This window comes from Scyliorhinus torazame, chromosome 8 (assembly GCF_047496885.1).
Source record: "Scyliorhinus torazame isolate Kashiwa2021f chromosome 8, sScyTor2.1, whole genome shotgun sequence".
NCBI classification, from domain to species: Eukaryota; Metazoa; Chordata; class Chondrichthyes; order Carcharhiniformes; family Scyliorhinidae; genus Scyliorhinus; species Scyliorhinus torazame.
The window spans coordinates 26,955,848-26,972,706 of record NC_092714.1 but is presented as its reverse complement, the minus strand read 5'-3'; the positions used below and the strand labels follow the sequence as shown (position 1 = coordinate 26,972,706).

The 16,859-nt window shown below is 47.1% G+C and overlaps 1 protein-coding gene across 2 annotated transcripts in view; it reads right to left on the bottom strand.

Annotated features, from left to right (window-relative positions):
- LOC140427700 (cell adhesion molecule DSCAM) overlaps positions 1-16,859 on the bottom strand; it is an 854,163-nt gene that overhangs the window by 367,911 nt on the left and 469,393 nt on the right. For both annotated transcript variants that reach the window (XM_072513215.1, XM_072513216.1), the window contains exons 4-5: positions 11,865-12,011; positions 5,404-5,682 (exon numbers count right to left, since the gene is read on the bottom strand). In XM_072513215.1, coding sequence (XP_072369316.1) covers positions 5,404-5,682; positions 11,865-12,011 — 426 coding nt within the window. The remainder of the gene's footprint in view (positions 1-5,403; positions 5,683-11,864; positions 12,012-16,859) is intronic.

Sequence of the window (16,859 nt, the reverse complement as noted above, 5' to 3'; positions counted from 1 at the left end):
TCTAAAAGTCTGCATTGTCTTACATGTATTGCATGATTAGTAGTTTGCAGTCATTTTCAAAGGCAGATCAGTAGTCATCAGGGTTTCCAATCTGCTGCTGCGTTCCAAAGTCTCATCTCGCCATGGAAACTGGACAAGCAGTGAGAGAGGGTCAATAAAGGGTCAATGATGGTGGGACTCCTCATGCCCTGAGCCACTTTGAATACCGTGAAGGCCCGTTAGGAGCTCTAGAAATATTCAGCTCATGGGGCTCTAGCAAACAAGGCCTCAGGCCAAGGACGATGTGTCGTCTGGAATATCTCAATGGTGTTCTGGTGGAGAAAGGCTGCAGCAGAACAGAACCTCCAGTTGTCTTGGCTTCCTTGCCAATGGATCAGGGTTTCATTCTTTCAAGGCACGTATGGAAGCTGGTGTGCGAAAGTTTCTCCATGCTAAAAGATGACAGGCTTTGTTCTTTCCCTGCACATCCCCCAAGCACCTCCGAGACCAGAAAATAGCGATGGGAGAAGGATTTTTGACATTACATAGAATTACGTAGAACATACAGTTCAGAAGGAGGCCATTCAGCCCATCGAGTCTGCACTGACCCACTTATGCCCTCACTCCCACCCTATCCCTGTAACCCAGTCACGAAGGGCAATTTATCATGGCCAATCCACCTAACCTGCCCGTCTTTGGACTGTGGGAGTAAACCGGAGCACCCGGAAGAAACCCACGCAGACACGGGGATAATGTGCAGACTCTGCACAGACAGTGACCCAGCGGGAAATCGAACCTGGGACCCTGGCGCTGTGAAGCCACAGTGCTATCCACTTGTGCTACCGTGCTGCCCCTGCATATCTGGAATCTTCTAGTCATGGTCTGGCATGGAGGCTGCTGTTAGAAGATGGTCACCTAGCACTCGAACAAAATCAGGGTGCCTTTCAGCAGCTGTATCTGCGATTGAGTAGCCCTATGTAGGATCCACTGTGTTCACCCCTTATTGGAGAAGGGGCTAGAAAAGGCACCATTATCATTGAAGTCTGCCTCAGCTCTCCCCTACTGGATAGTCATGTCCATAGGACCACCTTCTTTGGTGGAAACACACAAAGAATTTAAATAGTAAAGTTTGGGACCTGGAACATTAGGACCCTCATTAACAAACCCATGAATGAATGCCTAGAGTGTCGCACTGCATTTGTCGCCCGAGAACTCTGGCGATACGGCATCAACATTGCCGCTCCGAGTGAGACTGGGAGAGCTGGAGAGTGGCAGCTGAAGGAACTCCGAAGCGGTTATGCTTTCTTCTGGAAAGGGAAATCGGAAGAAGGATGCAGAGTTTGCGGAGCTGGATTTGCCATCAAGAATGAACGACACTTCCACCAGGGGCAAAGGCACATAGAGTTGTTAGTCTTAAAAACGTGAGTCCCAATGTTCATGTAGTTTGTGGTTTTGATAAGGGGCCAGAGGTCTTTCTGTTGCCACAAAATTGAGGGTAAGGTGTTGCACAGCGCAGGCCTCTTGCCCAGAGCTACCATTTCCTTCGCAGGTCAAAGAACGACTGACTGGAAGATCCAGAAACTGTCAAATTAAATGAGTTCAGACAGCTAAAGTCTCGGTCCTGTGATACTGGTTTCAGGGTGTTAAGCGAGCCCCCCCTGATTGAAAACTATTGTGTTTTGGTACAGGTGATGCTTGGCCATGAGCACCAGATTGGAGACAAGGAGTTACAAACCGCTGTTCATAGCTGTGGAAAGCAGCTCATTTGCTAATTTATTGTGTCGGCTAGACTGGAATATTTCTATGATGCAAGAAGTGTTACATTCCAGGGCCTTTGTTTGCTTTCAAACTGCTCAGAAACTTCCAGAAGCCAGCGTGTGACCAGCTGGAGCCACCTTGTCAGCCAAGCAATTGTCCATTTTGAAAAACAAAGAAAAAATAAATTATAAAGTGGTCCAACTGACGGAGATATATATATATTTTTTATCTTTTCTTCTCATCTCGTCCGGGGCACAGGACCGCCATCTACAATAAAAATGTTGTGAACAACATTAACTTCTCTACATAATGCGGTTTGAACCGACAAAGGGCGTTAGCTCTGTAAACCGTGAGATGCTCTGGAAGATTCCACTGAGGTAGGGATTTCTCTGTGCTACTATCTGCTTCATGATGGTATGCGAATGGTGACCATTAACAACAGATCCATTACAGACCCTTTTGAGGCTAGGTGGTCTCTCTGGCTCTTTTTTCGATCTTCCTTGCTGCTGTGCTCCATCTGACTAGAGACACGCTCCCCGTTGGAGTGCAGCTTATTTAGCGAGCGGATGTAAACTATTTAGCCTCATTTGGCACCAATCAAAAAGCAAGACAATTTCCACTTCAGTAGTTGAGCTCCATTATGCTGATGGTGCTGCAGGTAAACGATGCGTCAGAAGTGGATCTCCAGAGAATTGCCGACGTATTTACTGAGGCTTGTGAGAAGATAGGACTTACACTCAACATTCAGAAAACCAAAGTCCTCCATCAGCAAACTCCAAATGCACACACTCCAGTCCCATTGATTAGGATTCACAATGAGAGCTTGGAACGTGTGGAACACTTAGAACCTCAGAAGGAGTCTTTCACAGAAGGCTAACTTTGACAACAAAATCCAGCATCACAAGAAATCTGCTGGTGCAGCCTTGGCCATCTGAGGAAACAAGTGTTTGAAGATCGCAACATCAAAACTGAAGCCAAGCTCATGGTCTGCCGTGTGTTCATGATCCCTTCCTTACCATATGGGGCGGAAACATGAAGAACATATAGGAGGCACCTCAAAGCACTGTAGTCATACCATCAACACTGCCTGCGGAAGATCTTACATATCAAGTGGGAGGACAGATGCACCAATATCAGTGTCCGCTCACACGCCGCCACCACAAACATCAAGGCTATGATCATCCACCATCAGATTAGTTGGGTTGATCATATAGTTTGGATGTCAGATACCAAGCTCCCGAAGCAGGTCTTCTTCTCCCAACTCAGCCAGAGAAGTCACACCAGAGGAGGACAGAAGAAGCACTCAAAGGGTGTGCTGAAAGCCAACAGGAAGAAATGCAACATTGACGTCAACCTCCGGGAACCAAAGGGCGGCACGGTGGCGAAGTAGTTAGCACTGCTGCTTCATGGCACCGAGGACCCCGGTTCGATCCGTATGGAGTTGGCACATTCTCCCCGTGTCTGCATGGGTCTCACCCCCACAACCCAAAGATGTGCAGAGTCAGTGGATGAGCCACACTAAAAATTGCCTTAATTGGAAATGTTTAAAAAACAAACTCCCGGGAGCCCACTGCCTTGGACCAAACCAGATGGCAACATAGACTGTGGGAAGGATCCCAGCATTTTAGCATTCAGCAAGGTCAAAATGAAGAGAGTGATGAAAAGAACACGCCATAACCCAAACTGATAACACACGACCAGACATCGCACGCAGCAACAAATGCCCTTCACGCTATACGTTCTGCAGATCCTAAATCTGCCTCACCAGCCATCTTCAGACTCATGGAAGACAATCATCCTCACTACGGAGGGATGATCAATGACAATAATAATAACTTGCTAATTAAACAATCCACTTTAAGTCTCAGGTGGCTAAAACAGTGAGAGAGGAAAGTGGAAGCCAAAATAAATGGCCACTGACAACCTAACAGGCTAATTGTCCTACATAGAATCGAATGCCTACAGTACAGGAGGAGGTCATTCGGCACATCAGGTTTGCACCGATCCTCTGAAAAAGCCTGCTATCTAGGCACATTCCTCCACCCCATCCCTGTAATACCACCTAACCTTGTGGACACTAAGAGGCAATTTATCATGGCCAATCCACCTCACCTGCACATCTTTGGACTGAGGGAGGAAACCCACGCAGACACGGGGAGAACGTGCAGACTCCACAAAGACAGTCACCCAAGGTCAGAACCCACCCATTCCCTTGTATATCAGTAATACAGTCATTTAATTAATTCAAAAAGATGGAGTCGGAAAACAAAAAATTGATCGCAAAACAGTTCCTGCAGAAAGCATGGCTGCTGAGTTCACTGATCCAAACTGGATTCTGGTTGAGCAGAATGTTCATTTTAAAATTCTGATCCTACTATTCAAAACCCTCCATAGCCTTGCCCCTTCATCTCTGTAATCTCCTCCAGCCTCACAACCTTCCCAGATATTGTCACTCAATACTGCCCCATGTTCGTCCTCGGTTTTCCACCATTGCTGGTCCTGCCTTCAGCTGCCTGAGCCCAACTTCTGGAATTCCCTCCCCGTACTTTTTCTTCTCTCTCACCATCTCTCTTCCCTCCTTTGGAATCTTCCTCAAAAGCTGCTTTGTTGACCAACTTGTTCCAAAGTCTCACAGAACACAGAACATACAGTGCAGAAGGAGGCCATTCGGCCCATCGAGTCTGCACCGATCCACTTAAGCCCTCACTTCCACCCTATCCCCGTCACCAAATAACCCCTCCTAGCCTTTTTCGTCACTAAGGGCAATTTATCATGGCCAATCCACCTAACCTGCACGTCTTTGGACTGTGGGAGGAAACCGGAGCGCCCGGAGGAAACCCACGCACACACGGGGAAAACATGCAGACTCTGCACAGACAGTGACCCAGCGGGGCATCGAACCTGGGACCCTGGCGCTGTGAAGCCACAGTGCTATCCACTTGTGCTACTGTGCTGCCCACTGTTGCTGTCTCCTTTTCTGTTTTGGTGTCAAGTTTCAGTTCGATGACTCTCCTGGGAGGTAGCTGGGCAGATTTTGATACATTGGAAGCATGAGGAAAATGCGAGGTGTAGTTGTTTAAAAATCTTGTTCAAATGTTTTGTTTTCTGCTAAAGACCTCAATGGCCTCATAATCCGAATAATTCATTTTTACAGCATTTTAGTTTCTGGCACGCAGCAAATCCAGAATACCTTCCATTTTGTGAGAGGCAGAGCGTGTTATTAAATTGGATATAATGAATTCACCAAATGGGAAAAAAATACAAGGGGAAACTGAGGAGGATATTTTTGCACAGCAAGTTGTGAGGATCTGGAAGGTGCTGTCGGAAAGGGTGATGGAAGCAGATTGAATTTCAAAAGGGAGTTGGATAAATACTTGAAAAGGAGAAATGTGCAGAGGTGTGGGGAAAGATTGGGGCTTATTGGAAATCTCTTGAAAGCACAAGAATAGCAGTGTTGGGCTGAATGGTCTTCTTCTGTGTTGTCCGGTTCATGGTCTGTAGGCAATGAAGCTCACCAAAATTCTAACAGAGACCGGGAATGTGTGAACTGGAAATGTAAAATTCGACCAGAGGCCTAAGATTAGCATTCCAGGCTTCTCTTAGATCAGGAAGCCTCTCTCAAAGGGATGAGAGCCAGTGTCGGAAATGGGTGCGTCATATACTTACGTTTTACATTCAGGCGCCCGACAACCTCTGCATTGCCAAAGGTGTTCCACACCTCACAGATGTACCTTCCTGTGTCTGCTGGGACTGCCTTCATAATGAGTAGCCCAGTGACAGTTTGCCTGAACCTGTTGTCTCGTGCTAGGGGGGCATTGTCTTTCACCCAGCGGTATTTGGGGGCAGGGTGCCCAGAGGCTTTGCAAGGCAATTCGACCCGTTGATCCGCCATGGCCGTTCGGTGGTCAAATCCGTCCAGAACTGTCGGAGCCGAGTTAGCAGGATCTGTGGGGAAAAGCACAGTCACATTTAACAAATAAGATTACGTCCGGGGTCCTGTAACAGCAACTAAAGACGGGCCTCAAATTCCCACACAACCGCCGCTTGCTCGAAATCTGTGTTAGGCTCTACGGTGAAGGTTGGCAGCAACTCAACAAAAGGAGGGCATCAGAGATGAAGCCATTTGGTCTTCACCTATTATCAACACTCTCACATTTCCAACAATCAGACCTCAGCTACTTTTGCCTATGCAGTCAGAGATGCTCAGCCTCTCTGGGGCATCAATGGGTGTTCACTTGATACTCCCACCTCTAGATCAGAATGTGGTGAGTTCAAACTGCACTGATTTGTAATCTAGTCCAATGCTGTCTATAACCCACGTCCTGATTTTCTTCTAAAATCCCTCTGCTTCCTTTAGGATTCTCCTCTTTAACCAAGCTTTTTCTCACCTCTTCTAACAATTCCTCTTGATCATGCCGCTGCAAAGTGCCTTGTAGTGCTTTTCCTACACTATAGCCGCTATATTGTCATGACTGCTGAAGTTCACAACAGTTATGTTTTGTTCTGTACCTTTAGGTCAAAGTAAACAAATTATTCCAGAAAAACACCTCAACTCAGAGACATGCCCATGTGATCCAGTTGCCATGGGGAGCGAAACTCGGACAGAAACCCATTGGTGTGGGGTGGCAGTTTTAACATATCTCACAGTATTTTACAGAAACGGACAGCTACTGTTTGAGACACGGAGACAAAAAGGTTACTGCAGTTGGAAAGCAGTGTGAACTGTTTTTGTGGTGATAACTAAACAGGATGGGCTGGATTCTCCGCACCCCGACGGCAAAATCGCAGCTGGCGGCGGGGCAGAGAATCCAGTTTGAGGCCGTAAACGGACCTGGCGCCGGTTCAGCGATTCCCCGGGCACCAAAAATCGGCGTCACCAGGGAGTACGCACCGCCACCAGGGGGCCATTGCCAGAGGCCCCGCTCAGCAATCCTCTGCCCCCGACCGGCCGAGTTCCCGACGGCGTGGAACTAACCTGCTATTACCGATTGGGATGCTCGCGTGGCCGCTGCGGACTCAGTCCACGGCCGCCCTGGTCGGAGGAGGGATGATCGGGGAATGATTACAGGCGGCCGGGGAATGATTGTGCGGGGTATGAGGGTCGGGTGCGCGGCCGATCAAGGGGTCTACTTTGTGGGTCTGGCTCTTACAGATTTAGGAAAGGTGAATCCTTGAGGAGGAGTGGAATGTTTGTCAAGAACATTGGAATTTTCAACCAGGGACAAACGAACATCCGCTCGAGAGATGTGAGTAGCAGTGGGACCGTTCTTGTGGTGTTACCTGCGTGGTCGATAACACGTGTTACTCAATCCTTGGCTGATGGTGAGGTCTTCTGAATCATGTTGAAGAAGACTCAAACTTGTCCAGTAACAACAAAGGTTTATTGAGTAACTATAACTATTAATGCGTGAGTTCTTTACCTTAACATGGGAACTAGGAATTGGATAACAAGATTTAACAATTGTAACTAAATGTAACTCCACTAACTATCGATGTGATTCTGATGTTTCCCTGTTCACAGCACACCCGCGAGTGAGAGAGAGAGAGACCCCGTGTGGCTGCCCTTTATGTTGGTCCAGCCCTCTGGTGATCATGTGATGCTGCTATCTACCCATTAACCCCTTGTGTGCATGCACCTACAGAGATCACCACAGTTCTTACGATGCTACACACCAGCCGGAAGCACATAGTAGAAGGGTTCTGAATGGCATATTTTGGTTGCATTAGTTAGTTGATACAAAAGTAGCTTTTATTTAGGCTGATGTGTTAGTTTGTTTGTCAAAGTAAACATTTTTAAAAGTGAGGGTTCTTTCTATCAGTCGCTGGCAAATTCATCTCTTTTTAAAAGTTATCGGGCTCTCCGGAGATTGTAACAATATAAACGCAATTTGTTATTGTTTAACATACCTCCAGCACATCTCAAAGTGTATCACATCCACTGAATTATCTTTCAATTGTAGTTATTGTTATGCAGACAATAGAGTCCCACATGCGGTCATAAAATACTCTAAGCAAAAGCAAAATATTTCGAATGCTGAAAATGTGAAATAGTAACCGAAAATTCAGGTCAGGCAGCAGCAAGGGAAAAGAAAAAGAGGGTTAACATTTCCGGCCGATGACCTTTTTTCAGAACTGGTTGATGAAAATGAAAATTGCTTATTGTCACAAGTAGGCTTCAAATTCCGGCACATTCCAGCGCCTGTTTGGAGAGGCCAGTACGGGAATTGAACTCGCGCTGTTGGCCTTGTTCTGCTTTACAAGATAGCTGTATAGCCCACTGTGCTAAACCGGCCCCTAGCTTGATGACCTTTCGACTGTCCCAACTATAGGTTATTGACCTGAAATGTCAGCTCTGTTCCACTCTCCACAGAGATGCCTAACTTAGTAGTTGATCTGCTTTACTCTCTTAGTTTCTTCAAATGATAAATACCAACCTGCAAATGTGTGAGTTAGGAGCAGGAGTGGACCACTTCGAGCATGCCCCTCCATTCAATAAGATCATGGCTGGTTGACTGTAACCTCCTGCCTACCCCCATGATGATGTCATGAGATCTACATTCACCTGAACCTTGGCTTAATATTGATTTTTTTTCTTTAACAATATATGAGAAGGCCAGCATTTATTATCCATCTCTGATTGCCCTTGTGCGGGTTCCAGTAAGCTGCCTTCTTGAACTACTGCAGTCTGACTGGTATAGGTATATCCACAGTGCTGTTAGGCAAAGATCTAGGATTTAGACCCTAAAAACTGTGAAGAAACAGCCAAATAGTCTCAAGTCAGGGTGGCGTGTGGTTCAGAGGGGAACTTGCAGGTAGTGGTGTTCCATGTGTTGACTGCCCTTGTCCTTCCAGGTGGTAGAGGTCGCAGGTTTTGAAGGTGGAAGGTGCTCTCCAAGGAGGTTTGGTGATTTGCTGCAGTGCATCCTGTAGATGGCGCACACTCTGTCACTGTGGCAGTGGTGAAGGGAATGAGTGTTGCATGTGGCAGATGGTGCGCCTGTCAAGGAGGTTGCTTTTCTTTGGCAATGCTGAGCTTCTTGAGGTGGCACAGTGGTTAGCACTGCTGCCTCACATTGCCAGGGACCTGGGTTCAATTCCTGTCTTGAGTGACTGTGTGCAGTTTGCACATTCTCTCCCCATGTCTGCATGGGTTTCATCCGGGTGCTCCAGTTCCCACCCACAGTCCAAAGATGTGCAGGTTAGTTAGGTGGATTGGCATTGTTAAAATTGCCCCTTAGTGTCCAAAGATGTTCAGGTTAGGTGGGGTTACAGGGATAGGGTGGGGGAGAGGGCCTAGGTCGGGTGGTCTTTCAGAGAGTCAGCGCAGACTCGATGGACCAAATGACCTCCTTCTGCACTATAGGGATTCTATGATTCTTGAGTGTTGTTGGAGCTTCACTCATACAAGAAAGTGGAGATTCCTAACTTGTCTCTTGTAGATGGGACAGGCTTTAGGGAGTCAGGAAGAGCAGGATTCCTAGTTGCTGATCTGCTGTTGTCACCACAGTTTTACATGGCTAGTCCAGTTCAGTTCTGACCAATGGTAACTCCCAGGATGTTGAAGGTGGATTCAGCAATGATAATGCCATTGAATGTCAAACAGAGGTCATTAGGTTCTCTCTTGTTATAGATGGCTGGTCATTGCACTAAAACACAAGCTGTTCAGTAACACAGAACATCCTTAATGCAAACCAACATATCATCCTAGGCCTAGATCATGTACTCAGTCCCGGAGTGTGGACAACAAGTCAAGAATGATACAAACTGAGCCAAGCTGACATTTATGGAACACATGATTGCTTGTTTCAATTATTTACACCTCTATGCAGTTTCAAGGGCAGCATTTATTGTCACGTTTGCTCTGTGATGATAAGAACATTTTAGGAATATTGGCGTCTAAGTACTGGGACAATTTAAGGGTTAAAAGCTCAGGTTTAGCATGTGTTTGATTGCAGTTGTCAGGGTTTTAAAAAGATTTTGTTTTGCTTCTAGGAAAAGAATGTGAAATTGACAGAGGAATGTGCTTTTCAGTCTGGGCTCATGCCTGGTGGTTTGCCTGGGGAAGTCGCTGGGGAAGTCCCTGGGGAATGAAACATCTTTGCAACCTGCAGAGAGAAATTTCTTTTTAGTTTGGGGAGATGAGGTCATTGCTGGGTGGATCCAAGGAATGGTGTGATAGATGTTTTGAGAAGCTGTGGAGAGAGACAGTTTTGGAGAAAGCTGCAGAGAGAAACAGCATTTTGGAGAAAATATTTTGGAAGTGAAGTCTGATCTGAAAACCCTTGTTTTTTAGATCACAAGAAAAGGCAGGTTTTTTTTACCCAGTAGGATAGTTTAAGAATGAGGAGTGGTGGTATTTTTGAGGCAGAGCAGTCTTGTCTGATGACAAGAAAGAGGCTGAAACAACTGAGTTGGATCAGCTATTTGAAGCTATTCAGCCAGAGTCTGAAGGGGTTCTAACCAGAGCCAGAATCTGTTCTGTACCACAGGTATTACCCTATGCCCTGCTAATTTTAAGCTGGATTAAAAGCTGTATGTTTATTTTCTTTTCGTTTAATGTGAATTTGTACAGTTGTGCTAAGGGGTAATTATAGAATCATAAAATCCCTACAGTGCAGAAGGAGGCCAAATGGTGCATCATGTCTACACTGACCCTCCGAAAGAGCACTCTACAACTTCCCTACGTCCACCCTATCTAAGCCATTCATTATCTTGTAAGTTTCTATTAGATCTCCCCTCAACCTCCTAAACTCCAATGAATGTAATCCCAGGATCCTCAGACGTTCATCGTATGTTAGGCCTACCATTCCTGGGATCATCCGTGTGAACCTCCGCTGGACCCGCTCCAGTGCCAGTATGTCCTTCCTGAGGTGTGGGGTCCAAAACTGCGCACAGTATTCTAAATGGGGCCTAACTAATGCTTTATAGAGCTTCAGAAGTACATCCCTGTTTTTATATTCCAAGCCTCTTGAGATAAATGACAACATTGCATTTGCTTTCTTAATTACGGACTCAACCTGCAAGTTTACCTTTAGAGAATCCTGGACTAGGACTCCCAAGTCTCTTTGCACTTCAGCATTATGAATTTTGTCACCGTTTAGAGAATAGTCCATGCCTCTATTCTTTTTTCCAAAGTGCAAGACCTCGCACTTGCCCACGTTGAATTTCATCAGCCATTTCTTGGACCTCTCCCCTAAACTGTCTAAATCTTTCTGCAGCCTCCCCACCTCCTCCATACTACCTGCCCCTCCACCTATCTTTGTATCTTCGGCAAACCTAGCCAGAATGCCCCCAGTCCCGTCATCTAGATCGTTAATATATAAAGAGAACAGCTGTGGCCCCAACACTGAACCCTGCGGGACCTTGGTTATACAGCTAAGCCCAATATGGCCCTCATACAATACACATCCAAACACAACACTTTGGTTCAGCTTCCACCCATCGCATTCTCTCTGTGACACCTCTCTCGGAAAAATCTCGGCCGGAATTCTCCGACCCCGCGCCGGGTTGGAGAATACCCGGGGGGGGGCGTGAGAATCGCACCATGCCGCCAGCTCGCCCACTCTTCGGCGCCGATTTTCGGGTGCCCGTGGGATCGCCGCCACGCCGGTCGGGGGCCGTTGAAAGCCCCCCCCCCCCCCGGCGAATCTCCGGCCCTCGACGGGCCGAGAGATAGATTTCCTGATCAGCGGAAACCAAACCACGGGATCATGACCTCAGAATAAAAGGCCGCTCATTGAGGCCCGAGATGAGGAGAAATTACTTCATTCAAAGTGTTGTGAATCTTTGGTATTCTCTACCCCAGAGGATTGTGGATGCTCCATCGTTGAATATATTTATGGCTGGGCTGGACAGGTTTCTGGTCTCTCAGGCAATTAAGGGCTATGGTGAGCAGGCAGGAAAGTGGAGTTGAAACCCAAGGGCAGCCATGATCGTATTGGATGGGAGAGCAGGCTCGACAGGCCATAGAGTCTACTCCTATTTCTTATGTTCTCGGACCATCAACGCAAACCTCTTTTTTTCACTTTCTCCCCATGTGCTTTCTTCACTTTCACTCCATAATGCACCAACAGAAGCAGACCGCTTTTTCTCATGGCCTCATGTGGAGACATGGAGGTGGAGCTCACCTGACACGAAAAGCCGGGCGCTGTTGCTCTGCCTCGTTTCACCAGTGTATCTGTGCCGCGTGATACAACGGTAATTGTACAAGCCATCCTCGTTCTGTACGTCTAATATATACAAGGCTCCAGTAGGCGTGATGTGGAATCTTGATCCTGAAAAACACAAATGATTTGAGACACAATTAGTTCACTTCCAGACAAGCTCATTATGAAATCATATGATGGGGGAAGGGGTGGAGTCGAGGGGAAATGTTGTCAAAATGTGGAATTTCAAACCAGGAAATGAGTCTCCAGAAAGTGTCTCAAATACTGTCCCGTGATCTTCACTGGGAAGAAGATCAGACATGGTGAAAAATCAGCTGTGAATTCACCACAAGCCCAGTTCATAATGTAGGCATAAAGCAAATCCACTCACATTTATGTCAGAGCGCCTGAACTGGAAAGTTCAAAACAATATGGAGTCGATTTAAAAAAATTATTATTATAGAATCCCTACAATGCAGAAGTAGGCCATTCGGCCCATCGAGTCTGCACCGGTCCTTGTAAAGAGCACCCTACGTAAGCTTGTACCCCAGTAACCCCACCTAACCTTATTGGACACTAAGGCGCAATTCATCATGGCCAATCCACCGAAACTGCACATCGTTGGACTGTGGGAGGAAACAGCATCATCCGGAGGAAACCCACGCAGAAGCGGAGAGAAAGTGCAAACTCCACACGGACAGTCACCCGAGGCTGGAATTGAACCCGGGTCCCCGGAGCTGTGATGCAGCAGTGCTAACCACTGCGCCACACTGCCGCCCAAATGAAAAGAAGATTCTTTCTTGATTACATCATTTCAGACCAGTTTTTGTTGGGTTTTAGCTTGTGCAAACCAATTTTCTTTGTTGTTCATGTTTGAAGGATGTGGTTTTTATCAAACGATTAGTATTTTCTCCGATGGGTTTGTTTTATCAAAAGGAAACTAGGGTGAATTGTGTGTGTGTATTCCTGGTGCAAAGTCTCAGAGGACAAGACATTGGATAGAAATAGGGGAGATTTCTCAGTACAACCTTGGCTTTGGACTAGCTGAATAGGGGAGAGCTATTTCCTCTGGAGTCAGTGCTGAGAGGCAACATCACCAACTAAGGTAGTGAGAAGAGATCAGAAGAAATGAGACAGAGAGTTGGGAGAGCCCTGTGGTGATGTGCATCAATGTAAATGCATGTAGGCTAGCTAGACACTAAAGGGAGCACCAGAAACATCACACACACACATTCAACCAATAGATCAGTTAGATAGGACGCAACCAATGGACATTCACAATGCACATGGAGGTGACACGACCACAGGGGGGGGATGACACCAACCCATATATAAAGGACACCACACACATGATCTGCCTCTTTTCAGTGGAGACAGTCAGTGAGCAGAGACACAGGGTTGATTTAATATCGCACCCACCACGTGGATTGCAGCAACTGGTTAGTCAGTCTGGGTAGCTATAGTAGGATTAGCAGTAGTGTCGAACCCGAATAATAAAAGTGTAAATAGTTTAATAAACATATTGAAGTTATCCCCAACGTCTGAACCTTCCTTTGTCAAGTGCACCACAAGGAAGCCGCTTATGTTACACGTACAACATAACAAATCATGGTACCAGGACTGAACTGTTTCAATCCACATAGCCATACCTCAGCGTACAGTGACAACCAGCAACGATACCCAGGCAAGATGTTCGAGATACGGGTTCCGCAGCAGCGCCAGTGCCACGGCGATCTCCGCGAAAACTGGCGGGCATTCCGGCAAAAGTTTGAAATCTTCCTGGTGGCAGCCGAACTAGAAGCCCTGGCCAATGCTGAAAGGACAGAGCTTCTCCTCACCATAGGCGGTGCCAGAGCAGAAGAAATGTTTTAAAAATTCAAGTTCTCTAAAGAAGCGGCTTCCAGGCAGTCCTGGACAAATCCGGCAAATTACTGTGAGGGAAAACGCACTCCAACCAGCAAGAAAAGGTAAGAGAAGCGCTAGTTCTCACCACGATGCCGAGGTCCCGGAGCAGAGAACAGTTTTGATCAGTGGGCATCTTTCTAAAGGGTCTGCACTTGCACAGTTGCGCGAGAAGTGCACAGAACAGGAAGGTCCGTTTGCGCATGCGTGAGATGCCGCGCATGCGCAATCACGAAAACAGCCATCGGTAAAGGAACAGCGATCTGCGCATGCGCAATCGCTTCCTACGTGCTACGTCACATGAGTCATGACGTCAGAGGCCCCGGACCACGCCCATTTAAAGGGGAAATATCTCAAATCAAAGAAAAAATCTTTTAAAGCCGTAAAACAACCTTCCTTCACCTGGAGTGACTGCACAATGCCTCAAATTGAACCAGGAAATGAAATTAACCTCAGAAGAACCCTGCAACAAGCAGTTACCTATGCCCAAACCAATGATTCCGACCTTGAATACTTCGATACCGACCTTTACATTTTCCCTGGACCTCGCCAGCCCAATGCCAGCTCCAACGCAAACAGTGATGATATGGTCCTAGAAGACAACGACTCAGACGGACCCTTCACCTTGGGAGGCTACCCCAGTACCCAATCCGAACTGCAACTCGACGTGTTGCACATTGGCGACCCCCGTACTGAATCCGACGCAGACGTAGATTCGTTCTTCGGATTTGAGGATCTTCAGCCCAGCAGATATGACATCCCAACTCGTGAGTGCAGGATGATGCTGCAGCCTGAAACCAAGAGACAGAGAGTGGTACAAGCCCACAGAGAGCAGCCTGCTGCCACACAGAGCGTGGTCCACGCACCGCTCAGGGTTCCCGACTCTACAAAAGAAGACACGCAAGACTCCACACCGCAGTCCTTGCACGAACAAGAAGTGACTCCAGTGTCACAAGCCTCCACAGCGAGCTCGTGGACAGACTCCACGATAGAAGAAACGCAAGACTCCAGAGCGCAGTCCTTGCATACACAAGACGTGACTCCAGTGTCACAAGCCTCCACAGCGAGCTCATGGACAGCCTCCACGATAGAAGCAACGCAAGACTCTGACATGCAGTCCTTGTAGGAACAAGACCATGAGGGTCTAGCAACCTCCTCTGACCAACTAGCGGCAGACGATGCAAGTGCAAGTCTGCCATGCTCAAGTAAACAGCAAGAAGACTATGACAGTCTACCACGCTCCAGTGCACAGCAGGACGACCATGACGGTCCATCATGTTACAGTGAAGAACAAAGCGACAGCCCAAGCCCAAATGAAGGACAACAGCAAGACAATGACAGTCCACCCACATTGTTTGCGCCACAGATTAAGACTCTGACAATTTACCCAACCCAAGTGAACAAGAAGCAGCTACTGAAGATCTACCCACGGTATGTGAGATGAGTGACGACAGCATCCCACTTCCCAAGCAAGATGTGCAAAGTGACAGACCTCAGCTAGTGTGTACAGAGGCACTCGACGATCACTGTGAGACCACTGGTGACACCATGATACTTCCACCCTCATTCACTCGAACTTCTCCACAAATCAATGCATTCCTGCATGTTCCGACTCCAGATGTGCAGCTTCAAGAAATCTCAGCTGAATCCAGTGAACCTGCTAAGACTCAAGAGGGGGAGCATCAACAAACCAACACTGACTCAGTCAAAACAGACCAGACTCCAGATGGGGAGCAACCAAACGCCGACTCTGATTCACGTAAGCCGGACTTTACTCCAGACAGGGAGTGCCGCAACCTCAGTGATGGCACGCTCAGGGTGACAGCAGATGCTACAACGACAGGAAATGGATCACTTAACAATCACACTGGGTCAGTAATAACAAGCAGCGGCTACAGTCCAAGAGGAATACACCAATATTCACCACAGCTATATCCACACATTTTCTCCACACCAGCAGTGCAGCCAATGACAGCTCATGCTGGACAAACCCAGTATTCAGGCATGCAGCAGCCAGCACTCTATGCAGCATATTCTCAAACAGGCCAGCACTACGGATTGCCCACTAATGGAATCAAGACCGAAGGAGGACTACCGCAAGCGCAATCTGCACTACAGACTGGATGCCTTAGTTACAGCCCAGGATTTGCCGCACCCCAGCCTGGCCAGACGGCATATTCCTATCTGATGCAAGGTTCTAGTTTCACACCATCACCAAGTATTTATGCGAGCAGCAATTCTGTTTCCAATTCGCCAAGCTTCAACGGTTCTCAACAGAATCACTGTTCAAGGGACGTTGATGGCGTTCATAACCAAGAGAGACATTTGACCATGATGATTGATGGTTTTTGGACTCACACGAATGATTTGGACTTATTGTTTAATCACTGTTCCCATGACTTGTATATACCTTACCTTATCTACCTGTTCTTTGTTCAATTTTCTCAAAGTGTGCAGAAAATATGTAACATATAAAAAAAGGGGGATGTGGTGATGTGCATCAATGTAAATGCATGTAGGCTAGCTAGACACTAGAGGGAGCACCAGAAACATCACACACACACACTCAACCAATAGATCAGTTAGATAGGACATGGCCAATGGACATTCATGATGCACACGGAGGTGACATGACCACAGGGAGGCATTACACCAACCCATATATAAAGGACACCATACACATGATCTGCCTCTTTCCAGTGGAGACAGTCAGTGAGTATAGACACAGGGTTGATTCAATATCACACCCACCACGTGGATTGCAGCAACTGGTTAGTCAGTCTGGGTAGCTATAGTAGGATTAGCAGTAGTGTCGAACCCGAGTAATAGAAGTGTAAATAGTTTAATAAAGGTGTTGAAGTTATCTCCATGTCTGAACCTTCCTTTGTCAAGTGCACCCCAAGGAAGCCACTTATGTTACACCTACAACATAACAAATCAAGCCCTGAGTACCTTGCGTATATAGCAGTTGAGGCAGAGGCCATCGTTAAAACCTCAAGGAGCAGAGTAAGATAGCCTGTTATGGGGAGAGAAGGAGGTGATGGGGATGGGAATAACTGACTCACTCAAGCAAAG